Source organism: Nematolebias whitei, chromosome 13 (assembly GCF_014905685.2).
Source record: "Nematolebias whitei isolate Nwh7 chromosome 13, NemWhi1, whole genome shotgun sequence".
Classification (NCBI taxonomy): domain Eukaryota; kingdom Metazoa; phylum Chordata; class Actinopteri; order Cyprinodontiformes; family Rivulidae; genus Nematolebias; species Nematolebias whitei.
Window position 1 is genome coordinate 20,570,173 of NC_056510.1, and position 15,782 is coordinate 20,585,954.

A 15,782-nucleotide genomic window follows, 5' to 3' on the forward strand; every position below is an offset into this window, starting at 1 on the left:
ATATGTTGTAAAGGAAAAAGTCTAAATAATGAAAGCAGTGTTTTGTTTTTACCTCGGGCATACAGGTTGGAGAAGTCGGTCTCTGTGCGCCTGAAGCGCGCGTCTCCTCCGCTGTTATCGCAGGAGGACAGCAGGTTTTTGGCCGCGCGCTCCTTGAAGGAGCTCACGATCCTGCTCCTCTCCTCCAGACTGTTGTTCTTCTGCAGGAAGCCTGAACGGGTACAGGAGGGAGGGGAGTCCAGAGGATGGTTATTAAGCTTCCCAAACATGATGCGGTCCGCGCTCCAACACTGGACTCGTCCCTCTGTGAGGACCTGCTGCTCCATCCGCTTCTATTTATAGGCTGCGGGGGACCCGCCGTGACATCAGCACCAAACTCAAATGGCTGTCACGTACAACGGCTGTAAATTCTTCTTCATAATGCTATACCATTAATTCCACTTTAAAACAGCTCAAAAGCAGATTATGCGTAAAAAGCGCATTTTGGTCAAAAGGCCGCATGTTGAGAGAATTCATCAAATCAACACATGGGGCTCCTGGGATGGTAAACCTGCCTCTTTCTTCCTCTGATAAGGACATTTGGTTTCATTGTGTTTAGCAGTTTAACACTCCAGCGTAATTAACTGGCCCTTAATGGAAAAACAGCGGAAAAACTGCGCTGCGCGCTGGAGCATGACATTCACGGTTCTGGGGGATGTGAAATGCGTCCTTGGTTGCTCAGAATGAGCCTGAAAACGTGGAAATTGAAAAAAAAAATCCATCTCGCATAATTTCCCCTTACTCTTCCACACAGGAAAATAGATAAATAGAGAGAGAGAGACAGAGAGAGAGAGAGAGAGAGAGAGAGAGAGAGAGAGAGAGAGAGAGAAACGTATTTTCTTAAATGCATCTTCTAAATGATAAAAACCAAATTCAGTTGACTAAATTTAATATGTTTATTTCCTATTTTTTATTTTAAAATTGATGTCTCATGCACAAGTAAAATATAAAAAAGGACAATAATCTAGATATGACGATTTTAAAAGTATCACGCCCGAAAGAACTAGGGGTGAGGAGGGTGCTGCAGCCCTGCAGATTAATGCAAGAGGACATAAATAAACAGTTCACAAATATACATAAATAAAAAGGATTTTAACAGTGCTGCACATGCTTTAATTCCAGAAAAAAATGTTAATATTGTTATTTTAGTCTAACACAAGGTAAAATTTGTGCACACATCCTTTTTTTGTTTGTGTTTTATTTTGCTTTTTTGACAAATGTTTAAAACTCACAGAAAACGACAGATTAGCTCCCTCTAAATTTGAGGTCGCAATTGCAATTTTATTATATAAAACATACAACACACTGCTGAACATATTCATAATGTAAATGTAAAATGATGCCTTATGTTATCAGACACTGCAGTGTGCTCGTCACTGCATACTGCATGCTTTTGATATTATGATGTTGAGTGTTAGACCCCCCCCCCCCCCCAACACCACCACCACTGCCAACTGAAACACGTTGCTATGGAAGAAAGAAGGCATCTCACCACATATCTTCATTCCCAGTTTTCTGGTACACCCATGAGCCACTCCACACCAGGCATCATAACCTGACATTATTCAAGAAAAACAACCTGTTAGGTTCAAAATAAAACACGTAACGTCCAGCATTCGTGTTAACACAACAGCGAGCATCCTCCCACTGGTGCCACCATTTTATCATCAGGCCCTTCAGATTAATTAGACGTTGAAATTCATGGCAGGCCGGCCTGCGGATCTAATTGAGTGAAAAGATGCTGGTTAAAGCGCGGGTGCAGACAGGCGCGAGGCGGCTGGATGGTGACAGATATGGAGAATTACTGCCTTATCAAGAGCCTCCAGCCTGGGAGGAGGAGGTGGTGGTGGTGGTGGTGGTGGGTCTCAGAAAAGGCTCAAAAGCAGCAATCTGGCAGAAGGGGTGGGGGGGGGGGGGGGGGGGGGGGGGAGCATCAGTCCCAATTTAACCCTTGGCTTGGACCATTAGATGAATCATTGCTCGGATCATCTTAAAAGATTTATTTGTCTCTCCTAAAAAAGGTAGAGGAGGTGAGAAGGGACAAAAAGGCTGTGTTTAAGAAAAGGGGGGTTTGATGCAGCTATATCTTTAATGCAGGGATGCAACGGCCTAAATGGGGTTTAATCACTGCTATTAATCCCATGACTGAGCCTGGAATTAGGATTTATTTTTTTTATTATTTTTTTAATAAGCAAAAACAAATTTTATCTGGAAGGAGAGAACTCATGTTGTGTCTGTTTTATTGTGTTCACAAGGACAAACAGTCTCTCCTATTTCCATTTTTTTATATTTTGGCTGTTTATTTTTTATCTTTTTTCTTCTTTTAGGGTTTTTACCAGTTAACAAAAAAAAAAGGGGGGGGGGGGGGGTCTACAGCTCAGTGGACAGAGTGCTCCTGCCTGAAGCTCGAGTGCCATTAGAGTCCATTTAATGTGGCAGAATTAACAATCACTTCAGGGACAATTTTCAGTCTTCGATGCAGACATTTCACTCTGAAAGAAAACAAACAAACGCAACAACAACAACAATAATAATTAATATTAATGATAATAATAATATATGATGCTCTGCAGCCTCAGGCTTGTTTTGCTGCAGGTTTGACAGCAGCTCTGGATCTGAGGACCCTCCCCATCGATGAAAATGATTAATGGCGATGCCCACAAAGTAAATAGCACAAGTGAAAATGGCATTTTATCTGTGATGGACCTACTTGAGCCCGGCGGCCGTAAATTTGTCGAGTTGGGATCCGCTTCACCAGCCGAGGGGGAGGAGGAGGAGGTGGAGGTGGGGGGTGCAGACGACGCCATCAAGACCCTGAGCCAAAATTTTTCACCTCCAAAACCAGCCTGGTCGCCTCCCGTTTTTTATATATATATATATATATATTTTTTTTTTTTTCTTCTACTGCTTCAAAATCAAGAAAGTGACAAATGAGGCTTTTACCCTGAGCAGCTTCAGCTGGAGACAGACCTGTAGAAGACAAGGACACAGTCTGTCCAGTTTGTCTTTTCAAGCAAAAACTCTACAAATGCAAAATTATACAAACACGTGCAGGCAATCTATAATTCAAATTAAAGGCTGAAAAATGCATTTTTTTGTTATAAAGGCTTTTTTTTTCTTTCAAAATAAAATAAAATAAATGGCCTAAATCTGTGACTTCACCTCCTGATTGACATGAATCAGGTTCAAGGTGATTTCTGCTCCAATCACAGTCTCAGGTTGCACAAAATACCAAAGGAGTCTTTGGAGATGCACCTGACATTTAAAACATATTATCTTCAGCTCTATATATAAAAAAAAACACCTGTTAGAGCATCCTCCAATAACAAGAAGTTTATTTCAGTTTTCAGGGTTTAGCAACATAAATCCATGAAGCCACTCACCGTGATGAAGAGTGCAGGTGAAACTGTCCACAAAAAAAGGGGGCAAGGTGAATTTATGAGCAAATTAAATCCTGAAGGATGCGCGAGGAGGAGGAGGAGACAAAAAAGCGCAAAAACGGCGGAATTGTCCTTTAAATCCCACTCAAGGTCACCTTGTTGTTGAAGAAGTAATGTGCTGATAGTTAAATCAGTCCTCGTTGTTTCAAATCTTTTCCTCTGAGTGTGTGTGAGTGCGCATGAGCCTCGGCGTGTCTGTCTCCAGCAGCAGCAGCTGCAGCAGGGCTGTCTGCTGGCTGCGCGTTTGGCACCAAATGGCGCCGCTGGCGGCCCCAAAGAAGTGAGAGTTTTTTTTTTTCTTTCTGTTTTTATAAGTGTAGATCCAGCTGCGTCTGTAATCCTGGTCACATGAAGTTTGAAGCTGGGAGGAGGGAGGAGATCTGGTTTTGTTCTTGTGTGGTGGTGGTGGTGGTGGTGGTGGTGGGGAGAAACCATGCGGGGTGGAGAGATGAGACAGCGAGACAATCATGAGCCTAAATGCTCCTTTAATTGGTGCCATTTGTTTACTTCACCCTCCCCAGTGTGCTGAGGGATTTTTCTCTTGATATAAATATAATTCAACAAGAGTACCCTTGTAAATGATATAATATCTGCCTGTCACACATTTTCTTTTATTTATTGCAGGCTGACAAGTAAAGATGTAACCTGCAAAATTCTGCAAATAATGAGTCCACAAGGTGGCAGTGAGAAACCGAGGATGACTCCTGCAGGAGCAGGAACCCAAGTGGGCCACGAGCCACAAAAAGACCTCACTGATCTAATTATAAACAGGCCTATTAATCTGGAACACGTCACCATCATACATGACTGCAGACACACAACCAGGACGCAGCCAATCACGCACTCAGTCCAGAGCAGAGATTTGTTACCTCCGCTCTGCCCTGATGGATGTCATGTCACATGCTGTGGATCAAACTGGGTTTTAAGGGACCTGCAGTGTCTTCAGCACCGGACAGCTTCATTACACAGGTTCTGTCCAGTTCAGAGCAGAAGAGCTATTTGTCCTGCTGATTTCCTCTTTAAATGTCGCAGGGCATTTTGAGAAGATGATGTCTTAAAGTTGTCTTATGCACATTTATGAAATACTAGGCTGATCATCCAGTCTTTTGCTTAATTTCATTTATTTGTTTAAAAGGGCGGTGCACATTCATTGATATTTCTTTATTACACAGCGATATATATGTATGCAGAAATTAGCTCAGTATCTAAATTTCATATGTTGCCATTGCAGATAAAGGAAATAAACCTATAATAAAATTTTTAAAAAAAACATGCGCAAAACAAATACTGATAAAACAACCCAAAAAACAAAATACAGTAAATATCTACAAGCTGCACAGATAAAATGGGCTTATTTTATCAATGAGAGCATGACATGATTTGCTTTTAGCCAAAGCTGAAGTTTCGTTAAATAATGATAATAAAAAGTCAAAGTCTCAGACGTCTCCCCATAGTTTATTCCAGGATTGTGTTATTTTAATTGATTTAACTTTTTGATCAAATTTTGTACTCTGTCTACATATGTTGCTTTAACTCAGTCTCTGAGATCTGGTAATAATTCTGGTTTTACACTACGAGATACAAACTAGCAATGGAGGAAGGGCAAGCCCATTTAAAATCTTCAGAACAACACAGATCACTAAATATTTAATAATTTTAAGTCTGCTTGCTCAATATATTACAATACGGAAAGATTGTTAATCTACATTTTGATTGTCTTTTTGAAGAGAGACTTGATTCAGTGCACTCGCTTTCGTATGGGACAAGGTCATAAGAACAATATATGAAGCAAGATCATAGCATGGAAATTTGTTTTTGCCCATTGTAAAGCAAAAAAAAGGTCTGATATGATGAAAATTTACCAAGCTGAACTTGATTACAGTTGTAGGGTTTTTTTATATGTTGCCATGGGATGTAAAATATGAGCCAAAGACAACACCGAGATTTATTAACGTTTGTTTAACCAGACAAATCCCACTGAGAACACAGATGTGCCTTGCAAGGGAGGCCTGGGTCTTAAGGCAACTACAAGTTTTGTGAGATATTTGACCTGAGCCATCATATCAAGTCTCTCTCCATTCACATCTGCACTTGGTCTTGGACTCCCTGCTGGCATGTACACACACACAAAAAAAGCGTAAATACATTTTAATAAGCATGAATGAATGAAAGCTACAGAAGAGTTACAGGTACCCTCACTTCATAAAATACATCAGCTACTTCCTGTGCTCCATGGGTGCACAATAAAGTATCGTCTGCATATAAATGAACTTTAACACTTGAAAAAGCACTTTAACACTTGAAAAATCATTTGGTAAATTATTGATATAAAGTTAAAAAAGAACAGGTCCTAATATCGAGCCTTGGGGGACCCCAGCTAAGCAGGTGAAAGTGACATGGTGAAATTGAGTCACTAACTTGTCAGTCTTTATTCTATTAGACAGATATGATTTCATCCAGCAGAGGGCTCTGTTAGAAAAATAAAACCAGAGCATTGGCAACACTATGATTAATTGTATAAACTTTAAGTTTAAAATCCAAAAGATAACCTTGCTTGTCCAAAAAGAGTTTGATATTTTTAAAGACAAAACAGGCAGTTGTTTTCGTTGACTGATGGTTTCTGAGCCCAAACTTCATTGGTTGATGAGGGGTGGCACACACTGTATGTTAAGCTGTTCTGTTTGTGCAAGTGTCTATGCTTTTAATACAACCCCAGGTACCTAATAAGTTGAGATGTTGTGCAAAATGCAAGCTAAAACAGAGTGTAGAGATTTCTATATTTCATTAATCCATGTTTTATTTATAATGGAACACTGTGCAATTGTACTTTTAAAAAAAACTAGCAGTTTTTTATTTTATTTTACGGCAGCAACACATCTAAAAAAAATGTAGACAGTGTAAACAAAAGATTGCAGAAATAAGTGGGACAATTAAGAAACAGCTGTAGGCACATTTTGTAACAAACTGGGTTAATTGGCAACAAGCCAGTAAGAGAACTGGTTGTTAAAAGGGCATTTTAAAAAGGCTGAATTAGAAAGATGGGCAGAGGTTCAACTGTGATAAGATGGAAAAACATTATTTTTAAGTAGAGGGACCATCCAGCCTGTTGTGAGCACACATTTTAAAAGACTGCCTCTCTGATGGTATAGGGGGGCATTAGTACCTTTGGCATGAGCAGCTTACATATAGTAAACATATATAATACAGTATATACCTGAAGGTTATAGAACAGCATATGCGCCCATCCAGACAGTCTTTTTACATTTTGGTAAGACACTGTTTGTAAAATTTGCAATTTTAATTTGATTTTGAACCAACAAGAAAACAATAATAGTTACAAAAAATAGCAGCAAAAAGACTGAATGCTTTAGAGGTCTTGAGTACTGTGCATAAGTTTGATCATATATTTAGTATATTTCAAAGGTCCAATTAAAAAATTTAAACAAATGGTGTATTTGTGACAAGCCACTTTGGCCACAAAGTGACAAAAGTTTTAATTAATTTACTTATTTGTTACGTTCTGCTAAAGTATCTGTCATGTGCCTACACAACACAAGTTCATTCCTCATGTTTTGGAGCCTTAACAATTCATATGTTGGTGTTAATTAAACTAACAAATAAACAAGAACATTCCACTAATTAAATGATCAGATACTTGTCTGAAAAAGTGATCAAAGTACAAAAACACAAATCATTAGAAAGTTTGAATAACAACTGACCCGGACCACCTTAAAGAAGAAAGACTCACTCGTTGGACACAGAAAATAAAAAAAATCACATTTATTGTTCACGTTTCCAATCTGCCAGCTTTGTGACAACACAATCAGGTAAAATGCCACAAAAACAAGATAAAAACGCTTGATTTGCATCTACTGAGGAGCTTACAAGTAAAACAAATCATTTCACAACCCATAGAAAAGGGACTTTCTTTTGGAGCAGTTGTTTAAAACTGTCCACAAGAGGGGGTATGATACTTTACTTACATTTAAATTTCTCTATGCAACTGTAAAGAAAGCAATGAATTAAAAAAACTAAGTTTAAGACACTAATTGTTTGCCATCAGTCTGATATTACTAAAGCATTTCCACGAAAATAAGTTGGAAAATTTGAACTGAAACTCCTGCCAGGAGAATCATCATTGGGATGTCTTCTGTAAAACCTGGAATTCAGAGCTGAAGATAAGAGATAAAACATTTAAAAATTGTGTTAAAGCTTCTCTTTAATTTAACTGAAGCGTGATAAACAACATCTGCAATAAACATTATTAAACTGCAGCTGGAATTTTAGAGGTCTTCAGGTCAAATTATTTATTTTTTGTTCTTACTGACTTTACCATAAAAAAGTCTGTCAAATTTCTTATTTATAAAAAAAAAGTTACTTGTTAATTGTTAGCCATCATTCTACTACAGTCATCTAATAATTATAAATATAGAGTTATTACATGAAAAATTCAGTTTCTATTTGGGATTGTATTGGATCAATAATGAGAGAACTGATTTTGAAAACCTCTGGCTTCTAACATTTTTGATTTATACAAAGAGTAAAGGTCAAGGTTTCTTTATTGTCATTCTCATCACATGTGGTACATGTGATGGAACAAAATTGTGTACACAGGGTCCCAGTTACATCCAACAAAAGTATAAATTGTAAAAAAAAAAAAAAACCAGTAATAAGATCTAAGATATGAACTAAGAAATAAAAAATACACTAAAGTCATTAGGTTTATTTTTGATTGCTTGTGCAGTTCAGTTCACAAGCTTTACGTGTCTTTTTTCAGAGTAAAGGTTAGAAATAAGGACAAAGTACATTTAGAACAAAGCAACAACAAAATGAAAGATTCTGAAAATTTTAATTTAAATTACTGTGATGTAAAGAAACCAATACCAACAGATGAAGATTGTAAACTGATCCTTACATCCATCCATTCATCCATCCACTGATGAAATTAGATAAAACTAGATGATTTAAAATAATATATTTGGCTTAAATGTGTTTAACTGCTTGTTTAATATGGAGATTTCCCCCCACTTTTTTGGCTTTTTATGCTCATATTTTTTACGTAAACAAAAAATGTTTAACCAATCAAGTTTTGTTCTGATTAAACACAGAAAACAGCATGAGTTTGATTCCTTAGTTTGTATAAACAAATTAGATTTGTACATTAAACATCTGTGTGGCTACAGATTCTGCTCACATATAGCCTTTCTGTAATGCATTGGATTCTTTCTAAATTTTGAAAAAAAAATTGTTTTCACTTAGGATACAAAATGAAAGAATGTGGGAAGGATGGAGAAATGTAACTACCACACTTTTCGCTGTATAAGTCACACTTTTATGCATAAAATAGCATGCCTGTGACTTATACAGTTAAGCAAATTATTTGTTTTTTCCCCATATTTATAAACCAATTTTTGTCTGAGATCTGATGATTTCATTAATTCTGACATGGAAAATATTGAACACTACCATTTTCAGCCACTAGAGGGCCCTTCAGTAATGTGGCAAGCCAAGTGTCTCATTAATAGGTAAAAGTGGCTATTAATGAAACACTTGGCTTGCCGTACAGGCCGCCTTTGTCTCGCTCTAGAACTCCTGGAGTAAACATCAAATCAGTTGCGTTTCTCTGCGCCGCCCAGGCGAAATGCAGCTGATTTGACCATTAAAGTTAATTTATTAAGTAAAAGTTAAACTGAGACACACCTTTGCTTTACTGTATATTCGAGCAAACAAATGATTGTTTTTAAGTGTTGATCTTGTTAAATTCTTGTTAAAGTCCTCTCGTGTATGTTTCCGCTGCCGCCATTTGGCAGCCAATGAATATTTGGCGCAACACCAGCCTACGTTTCTGGATGGTCAGCTGTGATGCGTAATAGATGCAACTTATACCATGAAGAGACACATTTATGTTTTTTTTCCCACTTTATTAGACATAGTTGAACTTATGCAACTTATACGCCAGAAAGTACGGTAATAACTATCAAAATTAGACAATTTTATTGTTTGTATTTACTCTAAAAACTTAGTTATACTTTTTAAAAATTATCTTATAAGATTTATCTTAGTGGGTAAAACTTTCACCAGCCTAAGTATTCATTTACTCTTTGTGACTCATAACTAGAAAACTATAGCACATGTGCAGGTGTAATTTATTTACATGTGTTAGTGTGTTTTAAAATGCACTTTACAGTTAAATATTATTGTAGCACTTTATGATTTTTATGCAAATGCTGTCTAAGAGATAAAAAAAACCTTGTAGACCTTTTGGTAGAACGCTGAACGCACAGATGCAGAAATAACTTTTGTCAGGAAAGTAATTAGTTGGCGTGAAAGAATGACCGTTTTAAGGTTTTAACTGAGAATATTAGCTTGTTCAAAGACAAGAAAATTTCCCTTTTGCAAGTTTAATCTGTGAAAAAACAGAACACAAACTGCAAGTCAAGTTTAAGCCTTGATTCTCAAGGAAATAAAACACGTTCACAGAGTTCCTGCATGGTTCCAGTTGTGTTTTCGTATTGTCTCTAAACTGAGCAGGGATGTAAATGCTTATCTGCATCTAAACATATTTATATATTCAATGAAGAAACATGCAAGGCAAGGGGAAGCCAGTTAAAAAAAGAAGCTGACATGTTTTAATTACATTTTAATCACTGCACTGATGTATAAAACATGAAGCCCAGCGTGAGACCGCCTCCGCCTGACCCCTTGTTCGTGAATTTCCATTCAAGACTTCTCGCCACTTTAATCAGAACTGGCATGAAATTTCCTCTTTATCACAACACTTTTTATAAGTCTCGATATAAGGAGTCACATCAGAATCCAATTTACCCGTTTTTCATGCTTTAAACACCAATTACCATTTTTCCTTGAGAGCCAATTAATATGGTCAAAAGTAAAATCCTTTAATTTTCTCATAAAAATGTAAATGAATAAAAATGACTAGAAACATTCGGAGGAATTACTTAACGTTGGAACAATAAACTTTCAAGTGTCTGTGAAAATGTGAAGCAATGACATTGCTTTTATTTAAGTAATGAACAGATATTGTTTCTTGTCCTTTTCTGATTTGCTGCTCTTTAAAATTTACAGACTGGATGCTCTGAGTGAACTAAAGACTTTGTTGCTCTGGATGTTGCCTGGTTTGGTTCTGTATGAAACAAAAATGTGTTCTTATCACCAGAAACAATAACTGCTTCACTGTTAACAGGGAAGTTGACGTGACCAGCTTCAAATAAGATTACCGTATTTTTTGGACTATAAGGCGCAAAAAAAAAAGTCAAATAAGTCAAACTTTACTCAACTCATTCACATGTAGCGTCCATCCAAGGCCTTATCAGAGACAAACCGTCCTCAAAGACACCGCGTCTGTCCTACCCCCTTCTCTGTGTGTTAATCGACCAAGTCAGGATGAGGACATCCCAACCACCCTGGATCCATATTCTCTGTGCTAATTAACCCCTTTTATAAAGACAGACTTTGTGTCTCCGAAAATAAATCTTCATCAAATAATATCATTTGGCCTTATTAACAAGAACTGGTTGCCATAGCAACAGATGAAGTTCTGATTCAAATAAACCATTGTTTGTATCAGCATGGTGCCAGAATCTAACTTGAATTTTGCTAAAAGAAATGGTGTTTATGTATGGCTTTAACAGATTCCTTAACAAAGGGCCGTTGTGTATCTTCTCTTAGACTTTTAATGTTTAATTACATTAATTATACAGTCGGGATACACCTACTGTGAGAGCACTCTGATTGGTTGGAAATTAAGGACACGTCTTCTGTCCTCAAGTAAACAGGACACCATGTTTAGTCTTCTTGAGGAAGCTGCTGGAGAGAGTTGTCCAGTCAGCTGAGGCATGTTGCTGAGACTCTCTGAGAAACAGTCTCATGATGGAAGAAGTGTCCTGGTGAGTGATGGTGGACGTCCTGAGAAAACTCAAACACCCAGGAGCGATGAAATGCTGAATGGATCGCAGCCCTGAGAAAAACATCCTTCTCAGGACAGACTGGCTTCTTTCCACATCCGCTGTGGTTATGAGAAAAATGGACACATATCCTGGTAGGACAAAACATCTTCCTTTGACGACAAAACAGTGTCAACTGAGTTAGTTCAGACATGATTAATTCATGAATCTACGATAAGCTTACCTAAATTTTTATGTTGAGTTAAGAACCTTAGTCCAAATTGAATCTATACCCCTTTCTCAAAGTCTCCATATTTAAGTCATTAATTTTCTAAAACAATACTATTGGCTGTTCATTCATATTCCACATTTGCCATAATTTTCATTGTCGTAATTCAAACTGAAATTAACGTTACAGAAGTGTGTATTTAAATTACCGGACTCTTTGTTTTTCTTCGAGGAGAAGAATTAAGTTCGCTACATGAACTCACGTAAATATTTATATATGTTTGGGGTGAGCCCGGTCAACATTTATTCCACATTACGGTTAGCGTAAACACCTGTTAAAGGGTGCCCGGACCAAAGCCCTATCCTTTACACACAATAACCACATAAAATCAGTTCGAGGTCAGTGAGCACAACCAGAATTAATACATAAGGCGCACCTGATTATAAGACTCACTGTCGATTTTTGAGAAAATTAAAGGATTTTAAGTGCTCTTCATAGTCCGAAAAATACAGTAGGTGCTGAGGAAAAGATTACATAAGTGTGCAAAAGTTTTACACCTCCACCAATTTATTCATTTCTGCTTCAAATAAATTAGACTTTTGTTGTGGCGATTGTTATGAAAATAAGAGGCTAAACTCACAATCTCTTTTTTTTAACAGTAACAGTGCCATTACGCCAGACACCCTTACAGAATTAGAGCTTTCTGTTTTTTTTTAACAGTCTGTTTTGCTCACAGCAGTGCCCTCTAGTGACAAGAAGTTATAACTGCAACACAAATGCATTCACTGTGTAAGCGTAACACATCTCCCCTGGTAGCCAAACATTTGTTTAAGCCAAACAAAAAGTATTGCAATTCACAGCAATCGTTTCATTTTGCGACAATTATGTTGGCCTTTAGGAAAAAAAATTGAAACTATGAATGAGTTAATTATTTTCACAGAAAAATTTGTATTACTGCAATGCCAAATAGTGTCATTAAATTTAGCTTTATACCATTCAGATGGCAGAGGTGCCATTAAATGCAAATAATGTCCCATTAAAACTCAAATTTACAACTGAAATTAGTTTAAAACCACATGACTTGTGGTCACTTTTGCTCAGGAGAGGCAGTCCGCCATGATGTTTTGAGTTCCCAAGTGGTACTGTGTGTTGTACTGGAAACCCATAGCTGACTACCATGCAATTCTCATACCAGCTCATCCCTTTAGTGGTTAGAGGAGCAGTGAGGGCTTGGTGATCAGTTCTGAGTTTGAATCTGTGTTCTCCACATACTATGGCTTCCATCTTTCAGTTGTCCATATTTTCTAGTGGAGCGCTTCCTTTCGTCTGGAGACGGGGTACAAGAAGCAAAAGCAACAATGAATGTCCTGTTGTCTGTGTCAGAAAAGCTCCCAATCCATAGTCTGGGGCATCTGCTGAGTTCCTGTTTTGTATTTGCAATTATTTTCTATCTTTAACATGTGGGTTTTTTTTGTCTTTCTTCCAATAGGAGGTACACTTGGACCTGTCATTCTGTGTTCGCTTGTTTCACCTTCCTGTTCTTCTCAAACCCAGCCAGTTGAAGCAGATGGCCGCTCGTCCTGAGCCTGGTTCTTCTGGAGGTTTCTTCCTGTTAAAAAGGAGTTTTTCCTTTCCACTGTTGCCAATGCGCTTGCTCAGGATGGGAGACTGTGATGAAGAGAAGATCCAACACAATCTGCTGGCTTCCTTTTACTAATTGACTTTTATATATATAAATGTTTCTATTCAGTGCCCTGAGACGACTTCTGCTGTGACTTGGTGCTATATAAATAAACTGAATGGGATTTGACAAGCTGACATTTATAATACCGAACACATTAGGTGCAATGGTGGTCTCTTTTAAAGAAGGCAGGGTGACGAGCTCAAACTGACTGAATACAGCAGAGAGTGTAACAGATTAGAGGGGTCATGGGAAGGAGAACTAATGAGAGACCAAACACTTGTAACCTAGTAAATAAAAAAATCGAGAAGTTCATACACATTTCTGTCAAGTTCTCCAGACCGGCTAATTGCAGGGCATCGCACACAGAGTTAATGATTTTCAAAAGAACACAAGGATTATTAAAGTTAGAGGCAATGATACCAGAGAAAAATGCTTGTTTTTGCAGCTTTAACAGTTGTGCTATCCATTAATGTTTGGAAAGACGCCTGTAACTTGTCCTTTGTCCATTTTGGCTCAACTGGTGCCTGGCAGCATCATTTGTCCAGGGCTCAGGTCTGGGTTTAGAAACAACAATTTGACAGGATGAGTTAAAATGAGATGAGAGACCCTCGACATCTAAGTGAAGACCTACAGATTTACTGGGGCTGATCACTGAGCAGCAGCGGAGGAGTTAATGACCCAATGCTGTGCAGGAGCGGTGAGTACCAGAGTGACATGTCAAACACAGAAGGGATGTGATTTAAAGAGGCAGCATCACAAACATCCACAAGTTAAAATCATAAAACCATGTGCTAAAACGATATCAGTGTGCTTGTGTTCTTGTGTAGGACCAGATATATACTGAACAAAATTAATACCATCAATAAGTCTTTGACCAATGGTTTACCAGAAAAATACACACGAATATTAAAATAAATGATGACAACTTGCTCATTTTAGGCAGGGATCCTGCCAAAGTCAAATAGGTTCACCAACGTAATGCAGGAAATGTGGTAGACCTGGGACTGAAGAGTCATCCTCGTCTCCATATTTGTTTTTTTTGGTTGTAATGAAAGTACAAGACGACAATTAAACCTACAAACTTTATTACAGGATCAGCATCAACAAGTAATGACGGCAACAGAACGGAGCATGTGTAGAGCGATATGGAGCTGGATATATACTGTTCATTATCAGTTATAAATTAAGCTTATAAGATATGCATGTATTATGCAAATACTCGTTGTCTGGGCACCACCTCTCTCTTGGAGAGGAAAAATCAGTCTCTATTTATCCCAAATCAATGTAAACTGAAACATGAGTTCTTTTCTCGTGTTTAAAGAATATCTAATCAAGTAATACATACAGATATGCCAAAATAATCACAAAATCAGTTGATTTTTATGTATTTTATTATAAAATAATAATCTGTGATATATATGATGAACATTATGCATAACAAAAGTTAACTGAATAACAAATAGCTTTGCATCAAAGGTCTAATTGATTATTCAAATTAGTGAAACTTAAAAGGCAGACTTAGGACTGGTTTCTGCTTGTGAAGTGGTTAAAATTGTGTCTAAGGTGAGCTAAGTTTGTCTGATAAGTTTATTGTGATGTAGGTTCCCCAGAAAGGCATTGAAAAGTCTCTGTCCTACCAGGATGAGATGGTCAGAGCATGGTTCCGACAGCTGCTTAAATGGTACCAGCCTCAGAATGTTCCTGTTAACTGAGAGGCTGAAGTCTCCTCAAAGTTCACCTGTCATTGTTAAAGGGCCAAAGGTCCGTATGGTCGTCAGCAGGGATTTACCACTCTGCTGTGTGATGGTTGCCTGATAGACAGCTTTCAGGTCAATTCCTGGTTCTGGTTCTGGTTCAGCTGGGTTTCTTCTCTCGCCAGTTCTCTCTGCAGAAGCGTATCTCTCTGGAGTTATCTCTTCAAAGATCCAGTGAAGACGGAGCGTCTCCCAAGCGTGTGTTTTCTACCAAGTTTTTCTTAAAAAAGCGAAACTTACTGTTGTGCTAAAACAGAGCTGATGGTCCACCTCTCAGAGAGGTGGTCCTAACTTTTGGCCTATTAAATAAATCTAGAATCCCTTTTCTCTGCCTTAAAAGTTTCCCTTTTAATAGAGAAAAAAAAGTTTTATCGTAAAGAAAGTTTACTTAAAACACACATTTTCATGAATAAACATTCAGGTATGACACATTTAGGATTAAACTTAAAACATACAATGTTTTACCAAAGGTGTCGCTGTCCATCTCCTGAAAAGGAATGTCATTAAACAAAGGGTGTTATTCAAAAAGCGTTCAATACAAAAACAACTGGACTTTATTTGTAACAGAAGACGTTTCGCTCCTCATCCGAGGAGCTTTCTCAAGTCAAAGAGCAGAGAGTGAGAGATACAGGTTATAAGGCTGAGTGAGATAAGACACACACACACATAAGACACACACACACATATATGTAGATTGGCAGTTCACACCTGAAAACCTAAACAGTAGGTCTT

At 37.8% G+C, this 15,782-nt stretch overlaps 1 protein-coding gene across 1 annotated transcript in view; it reads right to left on the reverse strand.

Annotated features, from left to right (window-relative positions):
- Positions 1-4,099, reverse strand: part of LOC119419604 (glutamate decarboxylase 1) — an 18,759-nt gene extending 14,660 nt beyond the window's left edge. Inside the window, exons 1-4 of the mRNA XM_037686955.1 lie at positions 3,423-4,099; positions 2,750-3,009; positions 1,532-1,594; positions 53-211 (exon numbers count right to left, since the gene is read on the reverse strand). Of these exons, the coding sequence (XP_037542883.1) occupies positions 53-211; positions 1,532-1,594; positions 2,750-2,846 (319 nt within the window). The 5' untranslated portion in view covers positions 2,847-3,009; positions 3,423-4,099. The remainder of the gene's footprint in view (positions 1-52; positions 212-1,531; positions 1,595-2,749; positions 3,010-3,422) is intronic.
- Between the last annotated feature and the right edge of the window lie 11,683 nt (positions 4,100-15,782).